Raw genomic sequence first — 27,281 nt, 5'->3', positions numbered from 1 at the left:
ACAAAAGAGCACAAAGCTAAGAAGAAAATCACATGGAATCACATAGGGATGAATAGTGCATCATCACATGTGCTTCTCACTAGATCATCATCTACACATGCACTTGCACACTCTCACAAGTCCAATGGTGCACATGAGGGGTAGACCTCATGCTAATGTGCCTTAGCACACCACCACACACACACATACATCAAGCATATGCATAAAACAAGCACCTACACATGCTAATTGGAACACACACACTACTTTTACTCACATCATGCTTCCTACACATACAAGCTTGCTCATGTGCTCATCAAGATACTCCATGCCTTGGGAATGTGTGAGACACACACACACAAGCACACACAACAACACATGAGCATCTACATATACACACACACATAAGAGCCACTATTCCTACACCACAAAGTATGTGGGGAGGGGGTGAACCCTCACACACACACAAGATCACACACTAGCACAAGATAGTGCATCAGCTCTACATCATGCACATAAGTAACACACACACACACACACATGCATAACTATTCTAGTGCAAAACCCACAAGCTAATACCACACACATACAAGATATCTAGTTCACATAGCACATATGCACTCAATCCTACACATGCATAACTACACAAACTAGCAAAAATAACTAGGCACACCTACTGTTTGGAGGCAAGCAAAATACCACATATGCTAACCTAGCATGCCACGGCAATAAACTAGCAGGCAAAAGGAAAACAGTCAAAGAAATGCACAAAATAAAAGGAATGGGGGGGATCGAACCCAGGACTTCCTGGTTCCCCATCAGCAACAACACCACTCTTCTACTGAGCATGCACTTGACAGATAAGGGGATGCTTGCGTGGTAAAGTGCTACTGAAGCTACTGTGCTAAGAGAAAATAACACAAAAAGGGGGTGCTGCCGCTGGGACTCAAACCCACACCCTCACGCCAACATACGCACGGCAAACCACTGGGCTACGAACGGATACTCGACAGAATAGAGGGACTCTACAAGGTGATCTACCATGAGCCTCCCTGCTGTGCTCTCCACAGCGATGGCGGCAGCGTCGCTCACCGGAGCGGCTCCTGCTCCTACTGCTACGCCAGTGAGGGGAACATCTATGCTACCTCTTCTACCGCGTTGGAAGCCTCTGCTCTGCTATGTTGCACAAACCCGAGCACATCCATACAACACATCACACACACTACTGCCATGCTCTGCTCTAAACAGAGACACTCGGCCACGAAGCATCTAGGTGCATCTACAGAGAGGGACGGAAGGAAGGTGCTAGGCTCACTTAGAGGAAGGCTTGGAGAGGGATCCGATCGGAGGAGGCAACCTGAAGAGGACCGGAGCCGATCTGAAGAAGCCTGATGCAGAACCGAAGTAGGGGAAGGAGTCCGTCGGGAACACGCCGGAGACGAGGAGCTGCCTGTCGGTGTGGTCGCTCCCCGGCCTCACCGATGACGGGAATGGAACGCGGGCGCCTTCCCCGAGCTCCCTGACATGGTGGCTGGCGCCGTAGGCGACGGATGCACGGAGGACAACGGTGGCGCACTACTGCTCTCTCTGCTACCTAATCTACAAAGAGATTACCTGGGGAGGAAGAAGGATATGGAGGGAGGTGGCGGCGCTAGGAGGGGGAAACGCGGAACCCTAGGTACTAGGCACGCATGCGGAGGCTATATGGGGGCCGCGGATGGGACGGCATCGTCAAACCCTCTCGCTCTCTCTCTCTCTCTCTCTGTAGTCTCTGACGGAAAGCAGGCACAGGTCGACGCCGTCAGGAGAAGGACGAAGGGACGCACGGTGGGCTCTCGCTGGGGAAAACAGAGGGAGATGGGCCTCGGGAGGGAAAGAGGCCCAACGCTGGCGACAGGTAAGAGAAAAGAATCCCACTGGGGTTTCTTATTTAACACCAACACAGACAAAAAAAATAAATACACAGGCCAATCTGATAATGCTAAAAATAAAGCAAAACTACCCCTGGTCATAAGGAATTATGACCTATTTGAATAAAATATTAAAGGAATATTTGGAGCAACTAAATATTTACAAAACAGAACATAATCCTCTGTTTTGTGGATATTTGCACCTCTCAATCAAAGTTTCAAAACAGCAAATACATGTCTCCACATCCACCACAAAACATACTAACTCATGGGAATTTTTGAATTAGGAATGGAGAAAGTGAATATTGGGTTTGAGATAAATGAGAGGAAGAAGGTTTTGAATTCTATAAGCAACCAACATAGGTTCCTACTTACAAATAACACCCACCATCATCTCACATGTTATCACATCACATCACCACATGACACACCACAACATGGAACACAAGAACAACAAATACAAAACATGGGTGAATGGAATGGATGAATGGAATGGATGCATGCATGCAAAGGAAAACAAAACAAGGTGACACATGAAATAACACATGCATATATCTCTCATGGCACTGACATGATGGACCCACATACAGAAGGTTCCAAATAGGGCAAGTTACACTCTTGGGGCATTACAAGAAGCCTCCTCAATGCAATCGGAAGCAACTGCGTCATAATCACGTGGCAATCATGAGACTTCAGGTTCTGGAATTTTTTTCTCTGCCATATTTATTATTCCCTTTATATTAGACGAGAAGCCAGCGGGGACCTTCATACTGCTCAGACATTCAAAAATATTTCCCTCTCTGCTTTGCTAAGAGCGTAGCTGCTTAAGTATTGACGCCCTTTATCAGTCTTCTTGTCGTATGGGTCTTTCATACGTTGCTGCTCCTCCCGTGCTTCTGTTGTATCTTTTGTCTTCCCATACACGCCCACGAAGCCTAGCAGGTTCACGCAAAGATTCTTCGTCACGTGCATCACGTCGATTGAAGACCGGACCTCTAGGTGTTTCCAATAGGGTAGCTTCCAAAATAAAGATTTCTTTTTCCACATGGGCACGTGTCCGGTAACGTCGTCTTACGGAACAGATTGACCACCAGGACCCTTTTCAAAGATTACTATTTGATCCAAATCCTTGACCATAGCCAATAACTCATCACCAGTAGGGAGGTTAGGCTTCTTCCGGCGATCTGCCTCACCGTTGAAATGCTTGCCTTTCTTTCTTACGGGATGATTGGTCGGTAGAAATTGACGACACCCCAGCTAGACAACCTTCTTAAATTTTTCCAAATATGTACCTTTAGTCTTATCTAAATAGTGCGTTCATGCATTGTATACCTTGTTTGACTGTCCTGAAATGTTACTAAGAGCAGGCCAATCATTGATGGTTACGAACAACAATGTCATAGGTCAAATTCCTGCTGTTTGTGCTCATCCCACACACGTACACCTGGTTTGGCCCACAACTGCAAAAGTTCATCAACTAATGGCCTTAGGTACACATCAATGTCGTTGCCGAGTTGCTTCGGTCCTTGGATGAGCACTGGCACCATAATGAACTTACGCTTCATGCACAACCAAGGAGGAAGGTTGTACATACATAGTCACGAGCCATGTGATGTGACTGCAACTCTGTTCCCCAAAAGGATTCATATCATCTGTACTTAGACCAAGCCATAAGTTCCTTGGGTCATCTGCAAAGTCCGGCCACTCCCTCTCGATTTTCCTCCACTGCCACCCATCTGCGAGGTGTCTCAACTTTTTCCCGTCTTACTTACGCTCGTCTTTGTGCCATCGCACCAACTTGGCATGCTCATTGTTTCTGAACAGACGTTTCAACCGTGGTATTATAGTAGCATACCACATAACCTTAGCAGGAACCTTCTTCCTGGGGGCTCGTTGTCGTGGGTATAAGCCTGACAGTAGATGTGTAGGGTACGAAAAGGATGGGCAGAGTCCTAGCTACGGCGAGGATGTATGAGTTCAGGCCCCTCTGTAGTGGAGGTAATAGCCCTACGTCTTAGTGCTCAGGGAGCTTTGTTGTCAAGTGGAATAAGGAATACAATGAGTTGCTAACCCCTTTACCAGTGGGGGAGGGTGGCTTATATAGAGTGCGCTGCCCTCCACAACGGTTCCGGTACAGGGGTGGAGTAGTGGCGATTGAATGTGTACGTTACAGGTAACGTACACCCTAAATGCTAATAAATGCACCTGGAAACGTACGATCGTTTCCCTCCAGGGGGGTTACGATGTACCGAGTGGTATACAGTCGGTTAGCCTGATATGCTCTGAATGCTAGTCGCCGACTGGAGGACCGAGGGTATGTTACCGACTGGACGACAGGGATTCCTTAATTCAGTCGGAGCTGACTAAGGCTCTAGTCCTTATCGAGGGGTAGTCCTTGGGTAGGACCTGCAGGGCAGGCATATGACCCTACCCTAGGACTATAACCCCATCACTCGTCATCGCCCTCAATATCACCAGGGTCATCCTGCCTGATCTTGTACTGACTTGCAGTGCATACCGGGCATTTATCCATATTCTCGTACTTCCCACCGCGGTACATGATGCAGTCATTAATGCATGCATGTATCTTCTGCACATCTAATCCAAGAGGGAAGATAGCCTTCTTTGCTTCGTACGTAGTCCCGGGCAATTCGTTATCCTTTGGAAGCTTCGGCTTCAATATTTTCAGTAACCTCTCAAATCCCTTGTGAGATAAACCAGTTTCTGCCTTTCATTTCAACGGTTCCAGTGTGGTGCCGAGCTTTGTGCTGCCATCTTCGCAATTTGGGTACAACAACTTTTTATGATCCTTTAGCATGGCCTCCAACTTCAGCTTCTCCTTTTCTGTATCACATTCTCTCTTTGCATCATAAATGACCCGACCAAGACTATCAGCGGGCTCATCTGATGCCGGTTGTTCTTCACCTCCTTCTTCTTTATTGTCTTCCATTGTAGTATCACCGTGTTCTTCAGTGAACATAGGATAGTTTTCATCATCATCTTCTTCTTCATTGTCTTCCATCGTAACCCCTCTTTCTCCGTGCATGGTCCAACAATAATATGAGGGCATGAAACCTTTCTGAAGCAAGTGGAGATGAATGGTTTTCGAGCTAGAGTACTCCTTCACGTTTTGACAGCCAACACATGGACAAGGCATAAAATTATCCACTTTGTTTGCCTCAGCCACATCGATAAATTTATGCAGGCCTACAATAAATCCGGAAGCGCGTCGTTCACCGTACATCCATCGCTTCCGTGCATCGATCTGCCATCATACATGAATAGTGAAATGACTACCATACATTGACACATGGAATATTTTTGTATCAATTACACATGAAGAAAGTTGCTAACCTCGGTCGAGGATACCATTTCGTGTGAACTCTAATGTGACTCGGGCATTAATTAGTCCCGGTTCGTGATGTACTTCGAAGTGCGCTGGTCACCGTACATCCATTAGCGGTTCATCTTTATTATGAAATTAAGTGTATCAAAAAACCATTGCAGAACATCATGAATAAAGAAATAACCAAATTAATAGAAGTTCGTCATCACATTAAAACCAAAGCTCAATAGTGATCAAACGTTATTATTGCAAAAATAAATACATAAAGTTCTCTCATAAAACAACACACAACTATGTAAAACATTTAAATGCAACAACAAATGTGATCAAAATCGCAACTAAGGTAACAATTGACCCAACAACATAATGATACCAAGCCTCTTTATCAATGGCATATTTTCTAATATTCCTAATCTTCAAGCGCATTTCATCCATCTTCGAGCGCATTGCATCCATCTTCAAGTGTTGTGCATCCATCTTCAACAACATCGCATCGATCTTCATCTTGCGACCATCAATGACATCGGCGACATGCAACTCTAGTTCCATGTTCTTGTCCTCAATTATTTTTAATTTTTCCTTCAAGTATTTGTTTTCTTTTTCAACCAAATTTAATTCTCGAGAAGAATTTCTATGTGCGTTGGAATTTCCGGTTCACATACCTCCTAGATTAAAAAATATATGTCATGTTGGTCGTCATAATTGTCATAAACAATAAATAAAACAAATAGTTATAAAACATAATATATACCACATCCGAATCATAGACAGGACGAGGACCGACGGAGGCGGATACCAAAACCATCGTACTATATAATAACAAAAAATAATAAACGTAAGTAATTTATACAAGTATGTATCTAAATCATACAAGTAAGAATTTTTTTTTAAAAGAAGACAAGAACAAGAGGCTCACCACGGTGGTGCTCGCGACGAGATCGGCACGGGGCGATCGACAACGGTGAGAACGAGCACGGGACGTCACCCTACACATGTGCAGACTCTAAGAAGTTAATTTGAGAATTTTAAATGAGCTAAACTAGCAGTGACACATGAAAGAATGAAGTAGCTAACCTTTTAAAACACTTGTGGAGTTGGTGCATGGCCAAACGTAGACAAATATTGAGAAAAATGGAGTTTAGATGTCGAGTTTGGAGAGGAGAAAGCTTAACTAGTGTGGCTCGGGCGTTTCATCGAACACGTCAAGTGCATGAACTACAGTGGCAAGGGTGGCATATGGCATGGGCACACTTCAGCCAAAAAACAGAGGAGAGTGAGCAGGGGCTACGGTATATATAGGCAGAACTTTAGTCCCGGTTTTTATCTAAAACCGGGACTAATAGCCTATCCTTTAGTCCCGGTTCGTGCCACAAACCGGGACTAATGATCCGCGGCACGCCACGTGGGAGTCGCTGGATCTTTAGTCCCGGGTTTTTCCCCGAACCGGGACTAGTGAGGTGAACCGAACCGGCATTGGTCTTGGTTTTGATTTGAACCGGGACTAATGATCTTTCGGCCCTTGGCCGAAAGATTCTTTTTCTACTAATGTAAACACTCTTGGGGTAATCATATACATGGCTCTATTGTTCTCCAGCGCTGGTCTCTCACCATGTCTTGCTCCATCCCTGCCAACTGTAATCACGTGTTTCATGTATGAAATTGGATCAAAAAACAAACATAGACATATATCACACTAATTTGTATTCTTTTTATGGTTGAGTCCGGTCATCCACACGCATGCGTGGATTAATGCTGCTCCTCCACGCGAGTGTTTGCCAAGGCAGATGCAGTCCTGCTTAGCTGCGACGGCAACGATGACGCCGACCGCATTTCCGCAAGTTTAGCATTGTGAAATCAACTACGACATAGGGCGCACGAGGCCAGCTTCGGCGCGCCGGTAATGATGTACGGCGGCGAAGATTATGATAGCCTTTCATTGAGATATTCCGATGATGCACGCATACCATCGTGTCTACATGATGTACATGCATGGCGTATACTTCATACTGATCTGATCGGATGCATCAGCTAGATGTCTATGTACATACTCTCTTGTAAATCACGTGCACTCTACTCCTACTATATGTATACTCCATATGCACTCCTTATCCATATACACATATATTCTATATATTACAACCTACAAAGTGGTACCTATATGGCAGCTACAAAGAATTATGCTGTAGGTGATCATTGCAATGATCCTGATTAAATTGGATATGGATGTAGCTTGTTGATGTATGGACCTGAACACTAAAGACCTACTAATTTTTTTACTTGACATTTCATACAAGATACAACATACTACATACCAAAAAAAATATATCCACTTGAAAAAGAGATACAACATACTCTATATGAAAAAACAATTATATATACACATACACATACTCCATGTGAAAATTTGCAAATATATTCCATGCTATAGTAGTATGTAGTATGCACCATTATATAATTCTGAAATGAACTATATATTACATATGAAATACTAATTTTTTGGAACACTTATTTTGTATTTTCACCTAAAGAGTTTTAATACTCCATACTCCAGCTTGGTGTTAATACTCCATACTCCAATAATCAAATGCTTATACTTCATAAGCCAATTTTAAGTTAGTACCGTGGCTAAAAAAAATTTAAGTTAGTACCGTGCATTCTTCTTTGGCAGGAAGACATCCGTCAGGACGGTCTTGGACTTCAGGGCAGCAGAGAGTATCCCCAGCGCCTACATCCCAACACATAAAAGTCAATCAATCGCCACCTGCGCCACTCGATCAAGGGCAACAGCTAATATTGAAAACTCACAGAAGAAACTGTAGCACACCACCTACGGACCTACCTCTTCCTTGCCGATTTTGACGGTCTTCCTCTCCAGCACGGTGATGTCCTCCACGCCGCAATGCGCGAGCATGGTGATGCCTGACAGCAGGCTGGGCGCCGGAGTCATCGAGAGGTCGTCCTTGATAGTGTACGTACACGCCCGTGACGTCCCGCCGGCTGCCATGGCCTCATTATCGCTGGTGACACGCATAGGATCGAACATTCTACCTTTGCAACTGGGGCATGCGACGCCACTGCTAGCCGAGAGAAATCCACAGCTTCTGCGGGTGTTCGTGTTTTCACACGTGTAGAAGCGGGTGTTGCAATTGGTCAGCCCGGCACCTAGCAGCTCCTCCAGGCGGCAGAGCGTACCAACGGAGACGGCCGGGCTCAGGTGCTGCTCCTTGCCACTGTAGTTGGCATCCTGCCTCTCCGCGCTGGCAAGCAAATTACCGACGCTGCCGGCCATGCGGTCTTGGGTGAGCACGTTGCTGACGGTGCACAGCGGAAGGGAGAGGAGGCCGCACAGGACCTCGACGACTTTTGTCCCAGCCTCCGCGAAACAAACCTTTGCCTCCTTGGTGTCGATCAAGAGCGTGATCGATAGCTCGTGCCTCGCCCTTCTATGGACCTCTCCTCTCTTCATCATTGATACTTGTCAATTGTTTGGTTCCTGCTAATTAACTGTCACCACTAGTAGTAATAAGATATGAAAAGCCAGATGAATTTTATTTTTTTGGTAAAGGATGCAGCGGTACGAGCCTATAGAACATATCTCATTCAAGTAAGGTAAGATCCTATATAGTCAGATGGACATCAATAGTTAAAGTCATAGCTAGAACTTTCTGCAAACACTTGCAAACAATATGTATTATTTCTGTATATCGCAGGAGGAAAAAAACCACACACAAAATTATAAACCATGCAAGCCATACGACTAGATCAACAACAAAAAGTGGAGATGTGAAAAACTAAGCTCGCAACCACACTAAACATTCAAAAGATAACAACTATAGAAGATTATTGCCATATATACCGACAAGCAAGTCATATGGAAGTTGGAACTCAATAGTGCAATACCATGTAGAGAATTGTTTGAAATTGGAGATATGTAGAAGCTCAGAGTCAATACAAATGTTCCATTCGAAGAAGCAATAGTAGGTTCTAGATATCAAACACTATTAATACCTAACTTATGAAGTCACAAATTGTTAATAAAATGTTTTTTGGTACAAATTAAGGGAGTATTACAAAAGGTCTTATATTTTGATACTCTCCCTCTGTAAATAAAAAGAAAATTACATGCTTACTATTATACTTTTATGTCACCCGAACAACTGTAATGGAGTATCGTCAGCCAAAGCCTTATCTTACATTATTCACACACACATGGCCCTATATATAAAATCAGAATATTCCTATCTTTCCAAGGAGTCTTGGATCAGTCTAATAAATCATCAACTTCCCCTTGGATGTACTAGGTCCTAGCCATATATATATCTAAACCTAACAGTACCACGCTGAATTGGCAAAACTTTAAAAGTCAACGTGTGTTTATGCAAACTGAATTTCATGACGTTCCTATATCTTTCAAAGCACGGTGTTCGATGGATTAAATATAAATCTTAATAGATCATTAACATCCAATGGCTAGCCTATATATATGCACCCAAACTCAACAACACTTAATTACTCCGTCGATGACAACGACTAGACCAATATGCCCATGGGAAGAACGACAAGAATGTGCAGAGATGCAGCAAAAACAGTAACTGTGGATCCGGGCGTCAGGAGGCAGTCTATTAGGGCAGATTTTTTATCATGGCAAATTCAATGAGGAAGAAAATGGTATGCAATGGACGGAGAGGAAGATGCTTACACCGGTGCCGGCTTGCCGTTGATGCCCGTTTACTTCCGCTTGCAGCTGAGGAAGCGATCCGGGCGGCGAGCCAACGACTATATACTGCATCGAATGGAATGTTGCACTAATTAAGGTCTAATGAAGGCCCGGGGCGCATATGCTGAGGCCGATTTTTTTTAACGGAAGGTTAATTGGCTTTCCTATTTGAAAATGCCGAGGCTGATTCTTTGTAATCAATGATGAGGCTGATTGATTTTATGCCAATGTTTGGTACAGGCGGAGCCTGGGCCGATTTCTTGGCAGGGTCGTTTTTCTACTTCATCCGTCACAGTTTAAAATACATGGTTAAATTTATGTGCATTTTCATAATAGATAAAGTGTATGGCACATTGCATTTGTTCCTAACAGCTAAGAGCATCTCTAGCAGATCCCGCATTTCCACGAAAACTGTATAATAACAGCCGTTTTACCGTTTCGGATCGAAAACGCTCGCGGAGCAGATCCCGCAAAAGTGAACGGCCTGCAAAAAAGTTTGAGGGGCGCGGCAGTTTTCGCCCGCGGAACTGTGAAAACAAGGTTTCGCAACGCGACCCGGGGATGCCCTGCATTGCGCGGAAATACTTGGCGGGAGGGACATTTCAGCGCGCGGGTTGCTTCCCTCCCCTTTCCCCTTCCAGCCGCCACGACCACCCTCGCCGTCGCCGCCCTAGATTCCTGCCGCCGAACACCTTCTCCCCGCCCCCGCCGCCGCCGCACGTCACCGCAGGCCCTGTGCGTCCGGGCTCCGACTGAGGCGTCGGGTCTTTGTCTCCGCCGCCCAAGATTGAGGCCGCCCCGTCGAAAGGGCATCCGCCACCGCGGCGCCGCCTGTCGAGACAGACTCCCACCGCGCCGGCCTCTTGATCTCAGGTGGGATTCGCCTCCTTCTCCCCCCTCCACCCCAACCGCTCTGTCGCGCACTCTTATTTTCTTCTTTCGGCAGATGGAATTGAGCTCCGATGAGGAATTTGTGCTCGCCGATTCTTCCTCCGACAACGACTCGGGTTGTGGAGAACCTCCTGGCGAACCATCGGCAGCAGATGTTGGTGGTCGTGATGGCCATCGAGGAGTACGAGGATCGACGGAGGAGTCAGCGGCGCGGATCAAAGGTAGGCCACCTATGCATCCCGCGCAATCGCCACCTCGGCAACGAACTGCTGATGCAAGAGGTTGGCCAGGTATGCTAGGTAGCATAGATTGCATGCATTGTACTTGAAAAAATTGCCCGAAGGCTTGGCACGGGCAATATTGTGGCAAAAGCCGAGATGCAACAATTATGCTTGAGGCCGTAGCGTACGAGGATTTGTGGATATGGCATTGCCACCGGGCACCAACAATGATATCAATGTATTTCAACGGTCACACCTATTTGGAAGGCTTGCTAGTGTGATGCTCCTTCTTGGAACTTCACTGCGAATGGTAATGCCTACACTCAAGGGTACTACCTTGCCGGCGACATTTATCCTCCTTGGACTACTTTCGTGAAAACCATATCCAATCCAAGCACTAGGAAACAAGCTGAATTTGCTAAGCAACAAGAGGCGTGTAGAAAGGATATTGAGAGAGCCTTTGGGGTTTTGCAATCTAGATTTGCTATTGTTCGTGGGCCATCTCGTTTTTGGGATAAGAAAACCCTCAGCAACATCATGACATGTTGTGTGATTCTTCACAACATGATCATTGAAGATGAGAGGGATTTAAACTTGGAGTTCTTCTACGACAATGTTGGTAGCCATGTGAAGCCATAACCCTGACCGCATTCAGGCTTTCCTGGAGTCCTACCAGCATATAGAGGACGCCCATGGACACACCCAGCTGCAGCATGATCTCATTGAGCACATATGGAAGTTGCATGGGAAATAGAGATTTTAAAGTTCATATATTTGATTGTTGTGCAATTTGAACTATTCTATTATTCCAAACAATTGTTGTATTGGATTATTTGTTTAATTCTTTCATTTGAATCATTCTTGTAAGTTTGACTATTGTTGTAATGTACAATAAACATATATTTATATTTTAGTTAATGTTTGCAAAAGAATTTGCTGGAGATTTTACTATCAAAACCTACGTATGCAGGTCCGGTTTTGGCTGCTGCAGAACAGACACCGCAATGCGGAACTGCAAAACTGTTTTGCAGTTCCGCATTGCGGTGTCTGTTCTGCTGTAGCAAAAAATGGAACTGCAAAGCGCTTTGCTGCGACCCTCGTCCCAGGTTTGCAGGCTGACGAAATGCGGGATCTGCTAGAGATGCTCTAATTAGTACTCTGTTGTACTACTTCTATATGCATGTGTATTGTGTATGCTATTTTTCAGTCCATCTCACAGTCAATCAGTAATCACCTACGTTCCGAGGATTTTCAAGCACATCTTCTAAATCATAACGGACGTAGTATTAAAAATGGGTTAAACATTAAAGAAAACGTTTCAATACAATCCAATGATCTCCCGGCTTCGTTCGAAATCACTAATTAAGAGTATTTCTTTTAAAGATTACTTCCATCTTTCCATGTTGTGACAAGTTACGCATTGCATGTGTGTCATTTGTTGCAAACTAGGATTTTTCCTTTTTTCATAGGTCTGTAGTTTCAAAACATTTTGTCTCCTAAACCGTGCGTCCAATTCTCGGGTCACTTTTAGCGTTGCATTTCTTGCATCGAGATCTTTAAAACTAGATCCCATGTTGATAGGTTTGACGAATTTTTTCTTAAAAAAACATGACGGAAAAACCGTGCCTCCCGAGAAAGACAAAGAAACGCTTTTTTTTAAAGGCACGGTCATGCTTTTCATGGAAGCAAATCCATGTCCCTCGCGAAAACAAAACCATACCTCTTATAAAAGAAAAAAACATTTTTTCGTTTTTAAGAGACACGGCCATTCTTCTTGGAAAAGCAAATCCTCGCCTCTCGAGCAAACAAATGCCTCTCGTGAAAGACAATAAAACATATGATGCAACGTGCCTCTCGTAAGGGCCAGCCCTGAGGGGGGGGGGGGAGGGCGAACGGGGCGGGCCCCAAAAGCCAGGGGGCCCCTTCCAGGTATTGTACGTAAGCATACAACTATACTTTAAGTGAAAAAAAAAATCCCAGCTCAGCGCCTCAGCATGTTAGATCTAGAAAAGAAAAATAGATATGATGGGCCTGGCCCCAGGTTTGCACGTACAGGCAGAGGACTTAAGAGGAAAGGAATCGTCTGATTCACAATCTCTTGTTCCTTCGGATCGCTCCATCGTTAGCTGCCCTTTTGCATGTTTCGCTGTTCGTCTAATCTGTTAGAAGGTAAAAATATAAAAAAAGACTGACATGTAAAAGTGAATCAGTTAATCTTTATTGATGATGGTACATCTATATATATAGAGTTACAAAAGACACGAAGTGAAAAGATGTCTGTTCAAGAAGGCACCAGGAACCGACGTTGGTTTTCATATGGAAACTGCCATCTATTCCTTAAGCATGGATTAATAGGATTAGTTAAATCCTAACACTCCCCCTAATCTATGCTTGTTAGTGTAAGCATCATCATCTTGAAAAGCTCCTCCAAAAACTCTATGGGAAAAATGAGGATATATGTGTTTGATATGTTGCTAAAACTCCTTCAAAATCCAGTGGGAAAAATAAAGAGAAAAATGATGCAACATATAATGGTTATTGCCTCTTTTAACTCAATACGAGAAAACTCATAGAATTAAGAGGTCAATAAATGTGTCGTGTATACTTTCCTTAAAACCCCGATGGGGAAAACTGAAAGTATGACATATGATCTTGTATTGATATTACCTCATTAAAAACCTTCATGAGAACCTATATAGTAACTCATGGAGGGAAAAGGAGTATAATATGATGCATTAAACAGGAACAATTTAGGAAGATACTCTCCCTGATTCTTGCAAATTTCGAAGCCGGTCGTCACATACCAATTCCATGAACATGTTTCTGGAATGTAAAAGTTGGTAGAGATTCCGTGACCAAATCAGTCCCATGATTTGATTTGCAAGAAATGCAATATAGCGATATTGCTTATTACGTAACCTGTTTGCATCCGGGCAACACAAGCAACATTATCTTTGAGATAATGGTTGGTGGATGTAGCCATGAGGTCTGTTTCGAAGACTCTTCATGAGAGAGCTACCACACCTAGTATGAACACTAAGCTTGTCTCCGATCTGACATAGTGGGGATCTGATCGATGTATCCAATAATATCGGTGCTCACATTTCTGTGAAACTGAAAACCCAGGACAAGATGTTTGATGCCTTGGAGATATCGAAAGCTATTCTTCCCAACAAATTGTGTTTGGTGGATCCAATGGCATTATGGAACGTTGAGTCCCAAGATCTCATTTCCATCATCTCTTGGTCTAACTAGATCTTTCCCTACGTCTAGAGAATGAACTACCATGAGAGTTATGGATGGATAAGATTTGTCCACATTGAATTTCTCCAATATATTTTGGATATAGACAACATAGTATACCATAATGTATGAATGAAGGTGCTCAAGTGTAGTAACGAGCGGTATTTTGGTTTACCCAAATCCTTCGTTTTAAACTCCGTCATTTAGATGATTACATGTGTCGTCATTGTAGACACACAAACATGGATAATCATAATTGTAGGAGTAATCCTTGTGCATAAGGAACTCACTACATCGGTTGTACCATATGTACCGACAAGAATAAGTCGTATGATGACTTACTGATTTTTGCACAATATATGTTGCATTTTGCATTTCGATTCAGAAGTGAGATTCCATCAGGAATCAATCATATATGTCTGAATCTAGTGATCCACATGGATATGTGATCACTACATCTATCAACTGCAAAGATAGATGATTTTGCACTGCCAATGATATAATTTATCGAAAAGAGATTCCACCTCTGGAGAATAGTTGGGTATCTGCGTGAACCCTTGTTCTACAATACTTATTGTATGTTTCACCACCTTGTTGTTCTCAATTCTGTTTCCAGAAGAAAAATTTGTGTAGGTATTGCTTATGAATACCTTCCCATTATTGAACAAGATTATTTCTACCTAGATTATAACCCTTTGCTTGAGTTCAGTCCAAGTGTTGTTCACACTTTGCCATGGCCATGGTCTTTGGACCTGAATCATGTGAAAGGTTTTGCAATCTAGTTGAGAAATGTATGTCGACAATTGTAGACTTCTGGTTATATGATTCTCCGGAATCTATATATCAATATATAGTTGATGGAAATATCGTTACCCATGGTGACTACTCGCGATTTCCCAATGCGATTGAGTCGGGTATTCCGATGTCCCGGTCATTGTGTGCACTATGACCTGGGTTGGTGGAGGTTTCCCATCCACTGGGTATGTTACCCATTAGGTGTCTGTCAACTAGAAGTTGACTTGCATTTACTGATTCATAGGCCTTGATATCCTTGCTTGTAAGAAGCTGAATCCTAATGTACTTTTGCCATACAACTCCCCCTGTTGCATCGAACGGGGAGTGGAGTGGTTTTTGTTGGTACCTCCACTCTTTCAGGCGTACTTTTACAAGATTGTAGGATTGGGTGACACCTTTATAGTGAGTAAATGAATCTGGCAGGTTATTTGCAATGTGCTGCAAATCTTCTGAACGCATGGTTTAGATCTTTGAGTACGTGGATTTGAGGCAGAAATGTGTTGAACATTCCACTAGTTTCCTGGCATTCTTTATGGTACTTGAGTTCTCCCCCTAATGCCTGGAAATATTCCTCATTGAATCAGCATACTGGCCTTGAATAACACCCCATGTGAGGGGCTTGAGGTATTGACGGAAATATAGTTATTCCTCACATAGATCCCAACTATATGTTGAGGGGCCAATGATGTATGCCGAGTGGCGATATCGGTATGCAACCGAATTATCGCAGATGGAAAATACTTGCTAGATTTCCACATATCAAAGATACAGGGAAATAATATTATGTAGTTCTGCCATGAGCGTGTAAACTGCATGACTCCAACGTGAAGTTGGTAAGTTACAATTCCAAAGTAAAGATAATGCAATGAGCTTAATTCTTTGGATAAAGGATTCTACCAAACCATTTTGAGTCTATCCATTAGGATAAATTGCTAAACTTCAATCCAAGGGCCATGGAAAAGGCACTCAAGGAGAATTTTGCAATGTTATCCATTCGATTTGCTTGAAATCGATGTCAGGATAATGAGCCAATGGTTTCACGTGGATAAATCACACTTGAGACAATCGTATAGATGTTGTAATGAATTTAGCAAAATTAATGGCTATTTCAAGAAGTTATCTTGAAATCATTGATGTGAATCTCAAATTGCCAAGTATGACACCTTGAAGATAACCTCCAAAATGGAGTGGATCTCGCAGCACTAGGGAGTATAATCTCATAAAATCAGTAGATACTCACTCGTAATGCCTTATGTCATGACTTACAAAAATATGCGGGAGAGCACTTTGTAAAGCAATCATAATGTCGAAACGACAAAATGTAAGCTTTATCACTAATCATCGATAATCTACGTAGGCAGTAGATCCATATGACTACCTTGTGATCCCAAGCATCAATTTGAAGAAATCACGTTGAATTTTGCATTTTTTGCAAGAAATTAAAAATCTCAATTACGAATAGATGTATTAATCTCGACATGTGTTTAACATGAAAATAGATACATCATAGAAATATTTGGCAATACCCCGTACTTAACGGAGAAACAGTACTCACATGTACTGAATCTATCTTTGCAAGAGATTAAAAATCTCAATTGCAAATCGTGGATGTATAATCTCAACATGTAGAATAACATGGAAATATACTACATCACACATATGTTCTGGAATACAACTCAGTACTCAACAGAAATACACTACTATTGTAATGAATAGTAATGATGTTGCAAACTTGATGCTCAAGTGAAAACTTGAATTGTATAGACCTCAATTAAATGAGAGATTTTGTATCAAGTTGCAAGATAATTCAGCAGAGCGAATTAATATTTTACGAGAGAAAATTGATCTCAATCGCAATGAGATTGTTTTGCAAGAAAAAAAATATATATTTCTCAATCGCTAATTAATATTGTTGTGCAAGAAAACTTAATCTCGATCGCAGAACAATGTCGTTATAGTAATAAGACATGTCATAGAGATTGCTAAAAAGCAAACATATTAAACATGCCACGTAATGACCACGTATTTTCTGGAATGTTAAAATTCAACAAAAAAAAAACCGCTAAAATGCGGTGGCCCAACCTTATCCAGGGAAGCCAGCCCAGGTCTGACCTGGTCAACCAATTGGGTAAGGATCAAGCGGCCAGGGATAGCGATTCCCAGCCAGCATCCATCCCCAATCCCCACGACCAACGCGGGCGGCGACCGCCATGGCCGGTCGGCCGTTTCTCCGGCAACTCGTGGAGAGACCACGACCCGGGCGGAGCACCGTCGAGCCTCGCGTTGGAGGCCGGAGAAGGTTGCGCCAGACGAATCCGGGGAGGGCGTGTCGGCCCGATTGGGCACAGCCGGCCGACCGCACCACCGGCGGCAAGAGGATCTCCCGTCGCGCTCGTCCTCGGAGTAGGAGCCATCGTGGAGGTGGGTGCCGGGCGCGACGCCGTTGGAGGCGCCATTCACGAGTCCGAGTGCCTCTGGGCTCCATGTGCCAGATCGGCCGGAGCAGCTGCCCGACGGCGGGCTCGCCAGCGGGAGGCCGAGGGACACGAGGCAGCGGCGAGCGCATGTGCACGGTGGAGGCGGAGGAGTCATCGCAAGAGCGTGGCCTTGGCGCGGGCGCAGCGCGACGCGAGGGCAAGGCCTCGGCAGTTAGCACGGGTGGGCGCAGGCCGAAGGCCGTCGCACGCGCTTGGAGGCGTCTTGGCCTCTTCCTAGCGCTTGTGTGCGGGGATCATGGTTTGAAGTGTTGGTAAGTGCTATCAATTTGCAAGAAGGGAAATCGGAAAAGAACACCTCACAATATGCGATTTGCTGAGTTCTTTATCTTCTTGACTCAACACTTGATGTAGCGTGCCGCTGGTTTCTGATCTCAATTCCGTCGAAGTCAGACGTTGTGAGGCATCGGGGCCGAGGGCCGTGGCCGGCGAACGCCGCTGCGCGTACCTGGGCGTCCCCTCACTATGAAGGGCCTAGCCAAGGGCTTGGTCGTGTACGCAGTTGCCGGTTTTCTTCACGCCGTTATGCCCGTGCGCCGTCGATGATGCCTGGAACAATTCGCTCCGCTGAGAGCGTGCTGATAACGTGTTAGAAGGTAAAAATGTAAAAAAAGACAGACATGTAAAAGTGAATCAGTTAATCTTTATTGATGATGGATACATCTATATATAGAGTTACAAAAGACACGAAGTGATAAGGTGTCTGTTCAAGAAGGCACCAGGAACCGACGTCGGTTTTCATATGGAAACTGCCATCTATTCCTTAAGCATGGATTAATAGGATTAGTTAAATCCTAACATAATCTTCTTCAACTCTGCCTCCACACGAGCGATGCAACGACTGTGGCAGGTACGTCTCGTCACGCCCTCTATCCTTGCCTGTTCTTCTAATCACAGTTCCTGAATTCTCGATAGATCGAACGGCTAAACAGGGAGTTGATGCAAGGGTATTCAATTCATTGCGCATACATAGCAGATTTTTTTTCATGATATTAGATGAAGATATTATGTAATTAATATAATATTTTAATTAGCTTTGTGCTAATTTTAAAAGCTAATTGTTCCTTTCAATTGCAGCACGGTCATGTCAGGTTTGGGTAGAAAGTGTATCCATCCGGAAGCGATAAAGAAAAAGGAAGGAGGTATATGAGATGGAGAATTGAGATGTCACTTCTTAAATATTATTAGAGCGATACGAGCACTTAAAAAAATTCAGACGAATTGGCGATAATTCTTGCAGATAACCAAACTAATGCCAACCGGGAAGATGATGGTGATACTCCTACAGAGGACAATGTTTACATCAACATGGATGATGCCAATGTGAGCGATCATAACCCCATATTTAATTCATCTGCTAGTGTTGATGAGGAACCCGTTATTACTATGAATATTTATGATACATGCAATTGGTGTAATCTTTTAACAAAGTGAGGGACATATTAGTGGATATTAGTGGATAACGGACCTAGAAAGGTAGAGAAAAATACTAAATATCCTTTGGATGAAAATTGAAGACATTTTTTGTATAACCATTACTCAAAAAAATGAGAAATGGAGAGGTCCGTGATAGGAAATGGTTTGTTTTTCACGAAAAAAGTGTATTGCTTTTGTTGTAAGCTTTTTAATTCTAATAAATGCAAGAGTTCATTGGGACATAATATATAATATGTTATTTGATATGAACACTGATTATGGATGCACTTAATTGTTTTTTTATATAAATTATATTCACACATGATGACTACTAATTAAACATTTGTACTAAGGGCCCCGGATTATAGTTTCGCTCGCAAAAGCAAATCCGTCTCTCTCGCAAAAGCAAATCCGTCTCTCTCGCAACAACAAAGCCGCGCCTCCCGTCAAAGAAAAAAGATAGAAAATGCTTTTTTTTCCTGTTTCCGAGAGCACGAAAGCAAATTTGTGCCTCTCAAGGAAGGAAAACATGTGCTTGTTTTTTTCGAGGGGCACGGTTGTGCCTCATCCGTACCTTTCATGCAAGAAAAAACATGCTTTTCACGCAAAAAAAAAAGATGTCCAAAAGCTAAGAAAGACCGATGGAAAATCAAAGCACCAACAAAAGGAAAAAACCCTCACCTAAAATGCTGAAAACCCATGCGAATTTAAAAAAATAATCCCCTAAGGAAATGCTCAAAACATGACACGTTGGCTGAAAATGTGTCAGGTAACGACGCATGGAAGTATTCCTTGGAAGGCTTCAGGAATACTTCTCAAGAAGGGCTCGCCAACTATTTGCTTTTGGTTTCGTCAGCCGCGTTAGGACTTCCATGTGATGCGCGCTGCATTCACCAGGCACGGCACAGGGGTCGATCGACTAGGCCGGCCCAGCTTTTTTTGTCCCTAAATATTTGGATAATCTCGTTTTTTTTCTTTTTTTTCCTGTTTCTTCTTATTTCCTTTGTTTTTTAATTTTTTGGTTATTTTTTGTTTTATTTTTCCTTTTGTTTTCGAATTTGAAGCAAAAACATTTTTGAAATTTGAAGGTTTTTTAAAAATCCAGAACATTTTTTGAAAATCCAAAACATTTTTTGAATTTATGAACAATGTTTGAAAAAAACAATATTATGAACAATGCATCACATTTTTCTACATCAATAATTATGGGCTAATACACAAATGTTTTTTTTTCTTTGTCACTTTCATATGTTACTTATTTACAACAGGGAGAATGATGTGATTTCAGCCAGACCAGATTTGCAAAATGGCCTATATTTATGTATTATTGGGTTTGTCGCTAGCACCATGAACGAATAATCAACGATTGCTTTACTAATTAAGCTAATAGGCCATAGCTGAATCCTCTATTCTTAAATAACTACAACCCACTAGCTAATTTTCCTCTCCATGCAACAATGCCACATCATCAAGTCATGCATAAAGTCATAAGTTACTTTTTCCATTAATCTCTTAATGCAAAACATACCACCTCATGCATTATTTTTCCCCATGGAATTGAGTCATGTAAGAAAGTTTTATATTTTCTTTTGCATTAATTTTCGTCTTCTACCATTTATCCATACATTTCTTAAATAGCTACAACCCACCATCTAATTTTCCTCTCCATGCAACATTGCTACATCATCAAGTCATGCATGAAGTCATAAGTTACTTTTTTCATTAATCTCTTAATGCAAAACATACTACGTCGTGCATTATTTTTTCCCATGGAATTAAGTCATGTAAGAAATTTTTATATTTGTTTTTTCATTAATTTTAGTCTTCTACCATTTATCCATACATTTTTAACAAGGTTCCCGTCGCAACGTGCGGGGCACCTTCTAGTAGATTGGAACGACACCCGCCAGGCCTCCATCACCTGGGGACTCGACGTCCACCATGCCCTCAACGTGCGTGTTACTGTTTGCCACCGATGCAACTCTTGATGGCACAAAAAAACTTATTGGCACACCGAATGAGAAATTGCAAATAAATAATTTATTGTGTGACAAAGATATCATGTGTTGAAGGAAATGATGAAGTACTTTTGTTGATCCAGTTTTTTTGGTTAACCTACAAATGTCTTGTATGATAGGCAAGGCAACAATTGCAAACAAAAAAAATCTTACACGGAAGTCAAAAAGACAATAATAGATAACAAAACAGATTTAGGGCTAGTTCTTTTGTGGTTTATTTGAGGCTGTGGAAATTAGTTGCCCCATATCCGGTTTATTTTAGAAACCCAATTTAAAATTTTATTTTAGAAGCCTACTGCATTAGTTAATCCTTAATTAGTAGGCATATAAAATAAAAAAATTGGTCAGGCTTCTAAAATAAATTGAGTAGAGGGCAGCTTATTTTCACAGCCCCAAATAAGCTAGAAAAGAACTGGCCTTTATTTTGGTAGGTGTGAAATACAACCTCAGAAATAGGTGACATAGTTTTAGTTTAAATTTAAAATAAAACCATGTCACCTATTTCCGAACAGATGGAGCATAATTTTCAGCTCCAACAGTAACAATGAAGATTGCCTTTTTCAATAAATATTGCATATGTTATTGTGCAGCTCCAAATTCTGGACATGGACCTAAGAGAATTCATGATCAGTCTCAACAAAAAAATCATTATATATAGACTAGATACCTTTGCTACACACCCCATTTCACTAGTACAATTTTTACCGACAACAGAGAGAGTACAAAAACCTGAAATTTGCAGCATAGGTACAGATGTGCTTAACACTTCAGCGAGAAACAATTTATTATCCAATATAGCAATGCAATATTTTCAATCTCTGAAACCTATCGACCCAAATATATATCTTTCATATCAGATGAGGGAGAAGTGTACCTTTTATGGCAGTAGATGTAAATTATACAGAATAATTTGGAAAAGGCTAATGATAAGGCTACATCAGCTAGCCAACTGGATTCTTTTCAGCTAAGACAGCAAAGCAAGAGAAATAGAAAGGGGACATAAATGGGGGTTGGACTTTAAACTGGCCGATGGAAAATCACACGAAGGGAAGGAAATCTTACGACCCACCAAGTACAGTTTATGGTATCCAGAGTGAGCAATGCATCTAAGAGAATGCCACTTGTTCAGTTTGATTTTGTTATTATGGATTTCTTTTTACAACAACATTGGTTTTCCTATACTGAATTACAGCGACTATTTTGATGATGGGTATTCTTCTTTCGCTTGGATCGTACGAAGCGGTGGGATAGTAACCATTATACATATGTGACTAGCTAGGTGCTGATTTTCTTTTCAGAATACTTTTTGATGGGTACAAGGTTAATGTTACCAAAGCAAGACTAACATCCTGTTCAGTCGAGAAACTACATTTCAACATATCGATAATCCATAATCATTAATAACATATATAAAGAGCTTGACGGTACCATCATCATGCTAGATGATCCAATCATCACATGACGACCCAAAAAAATATAGCACAAATGAGATCAGTTTCACCTTCTCAGCGTGGCATTTGATGGATTCAAAGCAATTTTATAAACATGCTAAGCAGCTCACCCTGTAGGCTAGCACGGTCCAGGTCCGCCTTGATCTCCAGAACCCGCTGCTTCTTCACTTTGTCATTCAGTTGGCTGGCTTTAGCATCATCAATCAGCTCAATCACCCTCTTCAGAGGGACCTTCCCGGCGATATTCTCCACCTCCAGGGCAAGGTGAGGGTACACATGACGGAACTCCTCAAAGTCCCTGCGGACACGTGGTCCTTGCGCATGATAAGGGTTGCCCTTCTTCTTTCCGCCATTGGGCAGTGGTGACGAATCACCCCAAATTTTGTGAGAGATCTCGTACTTCCGGCGGTCCTCGACGCCGCCACGCAGCGGGGCTCCTGAAACAGCGGCGACCCGCATAGAATGGTACTTATCCCTCAAGCGCCGGACCTTCTCGTAAATCTCGGTCACCGTGAACTCCTTCCTGTCAAGAATGCGCCCGTGGAGAACATCACACAGTTCAGAGCGACCTGGGGGAGAGCCATGGGTTTCCACGTGGGCGACGAGGCCCTCTAGGATGCCAACCTCGTCTCGTAGCGACCAAACACGAACATATGCGCCTGGCTTTCCTCCCTTCCACTTGGCTCGGCGACGGCAAGGGCTATTGTTCTCCTCAACAGCGACGACATCCGTCCCATGGGATCCGGAGATGTCGGCGGCAAGTGGTTCTTCCTCTTCCTCTTCCTTGTGGACGCCGTCGTTTGGGGAGAAGCTAGACTCCTCCTCTTCCTCTTCGTCGGTGGAGGAGCCGGACACTTGTTCTTCGTTGCTGGAGGAGCCGTTCTTGATGCCGGGCTGCTGCGAGGGTTTGTCCTCCTCCATCTCCTCTCCGGACGTCTGGTGCGCCAGCTGAGACTTGTTATTGAACGGGGAGTGTTGGAGATTCGTGGAGTTGGAGGGTAACTGCGATTGAGGAATCATCGACAGCGACGGCGGCGGCGGCAATGGTATTTCGTCTTCGGGAGGGATTCGCGGAAGAGTTGTTGAGGTGGGTGATGGGAAGGGGTCGGCCCTTTCCGAGGAGCCGAAGAGCTGGTGCCATGAGCGGCGGGCAGAGTAGCGTTTTGGACTCATCGCCGGCGTGCTGATCTGATTGGGTGAAGACGAAACAGCCTCCCTCTGTTTTATATTACCAATAAAGATGAATTTGGAAAGTACTAGAGTAGCAAAGAAAGAAAGTGCAATTATATCATTTTTTACCAATTACTCGTATTAGCAAAGAAAGAAAGAAAGTATATTATACTCGTATTACCAAGTCCAAGTGGGTGTTCATGCATATCCGCGCGCATGAATGCATGCATGCTAGGTCGATCGTCCGAGGGTAAGTGATCGCCTAGATCAAAAGTTGCACCGGATGAAGAGGAACAAATATATTATACTCCGTCGTATATATATAATATATAGCTAATCAAATCCGGTGGACGGTGATTTGTTTTTGCGAGCCAAAATTTAAGCATGATCAAGGGGATGGCAAATTAAGCAAGTACAGTATGTTATCTTTGCCTATTGATTCATTTATCTGAAGTATTTATTTATCAGATTTGCTAAGTTACATCTAGCTAGATGAGATTTTACTTTCCTGTCAAACAGTTCCTATATATGGAGATTAGCGCATGCATGATAGTCTTCCACATCGAGCCAGCATATCAAACGGAGGGGAGTAGAGATTGATCCACTATAACGGTGTGCCAGAGAAAGAATGAGGACGTACGTTTCTCCTCCAAATGTGCGCGTGTTTGCATGGAGTACTAATTGTTTACCCACATGGATTTCTTTTTATTTTGAGGGGTGTTACCCACATGGATTAAAGGAGTCTTGAAGTCTCCAACTTGTGTACCGTATGTGCTACCGAGCCGGAGGATTCCTTCGTCCTCCCATGCTCTTTGTAGGTGCCCCCGTGCAGTGACGTTGTAGCAGTCCATGGCGCAACAATGGAACATTCCAGACGTGCTGCAGCTTGTGAACACGTATATCTTTGTACACCCCTTATATATATCAGATAGCCGCGTCCATTAAGGGATGTCGAGAAGTTTCCTAAACCTAAGTTTTACATGGTATCAGTTTAGGCCAATCTACGTCCCCGCCGCCACCGCCTCCTCCTCTGGTTTTCCAGTCGCCGTTCATGGCTTCTGGCCCGCTGGCCGCGGTTCATCCAAGGGCGGTTGTTGCCCCGATCGCGGCGCCCTCGACCGCCGCTCCCATCGCCTCTGCATGGATCGGCGCTGGTTCGTCCGCCAGTCTCACGGGTCGCATCTGACGCCGCAGTCGTCGTCCTACGGCGTGCCGCCGTCGCAGCCCTGCATGGCGCCGTCGGCCCTGCCCTACGGGGCGCCGTCGACGCAGCCTTACAGGGCATCCCCATCGTCGGTCTATGGGGTGCAGCCGTCTCTGCCGCACTATGGGGTGACATCGCTGCAGCCCTATGCGGCACATCCGTCGCCGCCCTACGGAACACATCCGTTGCCCTACGAGACTCCGCCGTCGGCACCGTATGGCGGGTTCTCCGCCACTACCTATGGGGCATCACTGTCTCATCCACTGGCACCGACGTCCATGGGCTATGGGGCTCATCCGTCGATGTTGGAGACGGAGGCCTCTTTGCTTGTCCATGCCGGTGCAATGCCTCCAGGGGCTGCTGCATCGTCGATGCCCTCTGCCCTCGGCGGTCACGCTACCACAGCAACATCGTTCTACTTCACGCACCTCCTTCCGGTGAAGCTCATGCCGAACAACTACTTGGCGTGGCGTGCACATGTGCTGCCTCTTCTTCGTAGTCACTACCTCGAGGGATACGTCAATGGTGCTCTACCGTGTCCACCGTCGTATCATCCATCATATCATGCATGGGTGGCCCAGGATCAAGCTATTCTTTCGGCCATCCAGTCCTCGCTCACGGAAGGTGTCTCGTTGTTTGTTCTCTTCGCTACCAACTCTTAGGATGCATGGTCTGCTCTACACATTAGCTTCGCGTCTCAGCAGCAGGCGCGTGCTCATGCCATCTGGACCGAGCTTGGGTAGACAAAGCTTCTCGATCTCAGCATCACCGACTACTTCAACAAGATGACGAGCCTCACCGACACTCTGGCCTCCATTGGTGAGCCGCTTCGTCCCGAGGACTTCACCACCTTCGTGATGAATGGGTTGCACAACGACTATGATAATCTGGCCGAGAAAATCAATGGCGTGAGATCCCACCATAACCTCGTGAGCTCTACTCCGGCCGCCTCGCCACGGAGCAGCGCGTCAAGGCCCGTTGTGTCACCCTCGGGTTTGTGTCTACAAACGCTGCCACCCGTGGCAAAGGAAAGCCTTCCAAGCCGCCGCCCGCTGGGGGTAAGGTGCTACCCCAGCCGACCTCGCAGTCCCCGCGGTCACTTTTGGCAGGGCCCATGACGACTACTCGAGGTGGCCGCCCGTGTGCATGCTGCCCCTCCTCTGGCATCGAGCTTCCTGTCAGTTGTGCGCTATTCCAGGGCACATTGCCTCCCTATGTCATTGCCGCTTCAAGCAGGACTTCCTTGGCATCGGCAACAAAGGTAAAGGCAATGACAAGCAGGTTGCTATGGCGACTCATGAGCACGGTCATACTCCATCCTATCCCATTGATCCGACATGGTACATGGATACGGGAGACACTCATCACCTCACTAGCGAGATGAGCAAGCTCTCCACTCAGGATCCATATCGCGGTCACGATCAGGTTCACAACGCTAGCAGAGCATGTATGCATATATCACATGTTGGTCAGGCTTCCCTTCTTACTCATAAACCCAAATCCTTGCATATTTTGGTGTTTTACGTGTTCCTTCTGCTACATGTAGCTTATTGTCAGTTCCTAAGCTTACTCTAATAATAATTTCTTCACTTGTTTTCACCCCTTTCATTGTTTCATCAAGGACCGGGACACGAGGGACGTTCTTCTTAGGGGTCGCCTGTGACAAGGACTCTATGCACTTGATTTGTCGCCTCCTCCCCACGTCTTCAGCGGTGTGCGTGTATCGTCTACTCATTGGCACGCGCGGCTTCTTCATCCTGCCACCCCCATCGTCAGTCATGTTGTTCGTCGACATGCTCTTCCAGTTGTGTCCAATAAAAACCATGCAACAATTTGCGATGCCTATAAGCAAGGGAAGAGTCATCAACTTCTGTTTTCATATTTGAATCATGTAGTCAAAACTCCACTTGAGCTTGTGTTTTCTGATGTGTGGTGTCATACCCAAACTTGTCTTAATTAGTGGTCATAATTACTATGTCAGTTTCATTGATGCTTACAGTCGGTTTACTTGGATTTATCTTATTCAGCGCAAATTTGATGTGTTTGAGGTTTTTCTGCAATTTCAGTCACATGCTGAGCGTCTTCTCAAGCATAAAATCATTCATTTCCAATCGGATGGGAGTGAGTATCGCAACCTCAATGCGTACTTTAACAAGCTTAGTATTTCACATCGTGTGACCTGTCCTCACACACATCAGCAGAACGACACTGTTGAACGTAAGCATCATTATATTTTTTAAACTGGTCTTGCTTTACTCGCCCATGCATCTGTGACATTTTTTTGGAGTGATGCTTTCTCCACTGCCTGTTTTCTTATAAATAGGCTTCATACACGACTCCTTGGGATGAAAACAACCCTTGAACTTTTACTACATGAGACTCTAGACTATACGTCCCTCAAAGTTTTTGGGTGTGCGTGTTGGCC

General features: G+C 44.0%; 1 protein-coding gene across 2 annotated transcripts; it reads left to right on the top strand.

The window, feature by feature from the left end:
* Window positions 1-18,100: 18,100 nt before the first annotated feature.
* Window positions 18,101-26,471, top strand: LOC123401484. 2 transcript variants are annotated; one of them, XM_045095308.1, is made up of 5 exons: window positions 18,101-18,193; window positions 18,271-18,447; window positions 18,675-18,739; window positions 18,838-18,920; window positions 24,172-26,471. In XM_045095308.1, the coding sequence occupies exon 5, from the start codon at window positions 24,601-24,603 to the stop codon at window positions 25,516-25,518; it is 918 nt and encodes a 305-aa protein (XP_044951243.1). In that variant the 5' UTR covers window positions 18,101-18,193; window positions 18,271-18,447; window positions 18,675-18,739; window positions 18,838-18,920; window positions 24,172-24,600; the 3' UTR covers window positions 25,519-26,471. The 2 variants fall into 2 exon arrangements, with proteins under 2 accessions (XP_044951243.1, XP_044951244.1); XM_045095309.1 differs by having other exon boundaries at window positions 18,814-18,920.
* Window positions 26,472-27,281: the final 810 nt, after the last annotated feature.

Source organism: Hordeum vulgare, chromosome 6H (assembly GCF_904849725.1).
Source record: "Hordeum vulgare subsp. vulgare chromosome 6H, MorexV3_pseudomolecules_assembly, whole genome shotgun sequence".
Classification (NCBI taxonomy): domain Eukaryota; kingdom Viridiplantae; phylum Streptophyta; class Magnoliopsida; order Poales; family Poaceae; genus Hordeum; species Hordeum vulgare.
The sequence above is the reverse complement of the archived record's forward strand: the minus strand, read 5'-3'. Positions and strand labels throughout refer to the sequence as shown.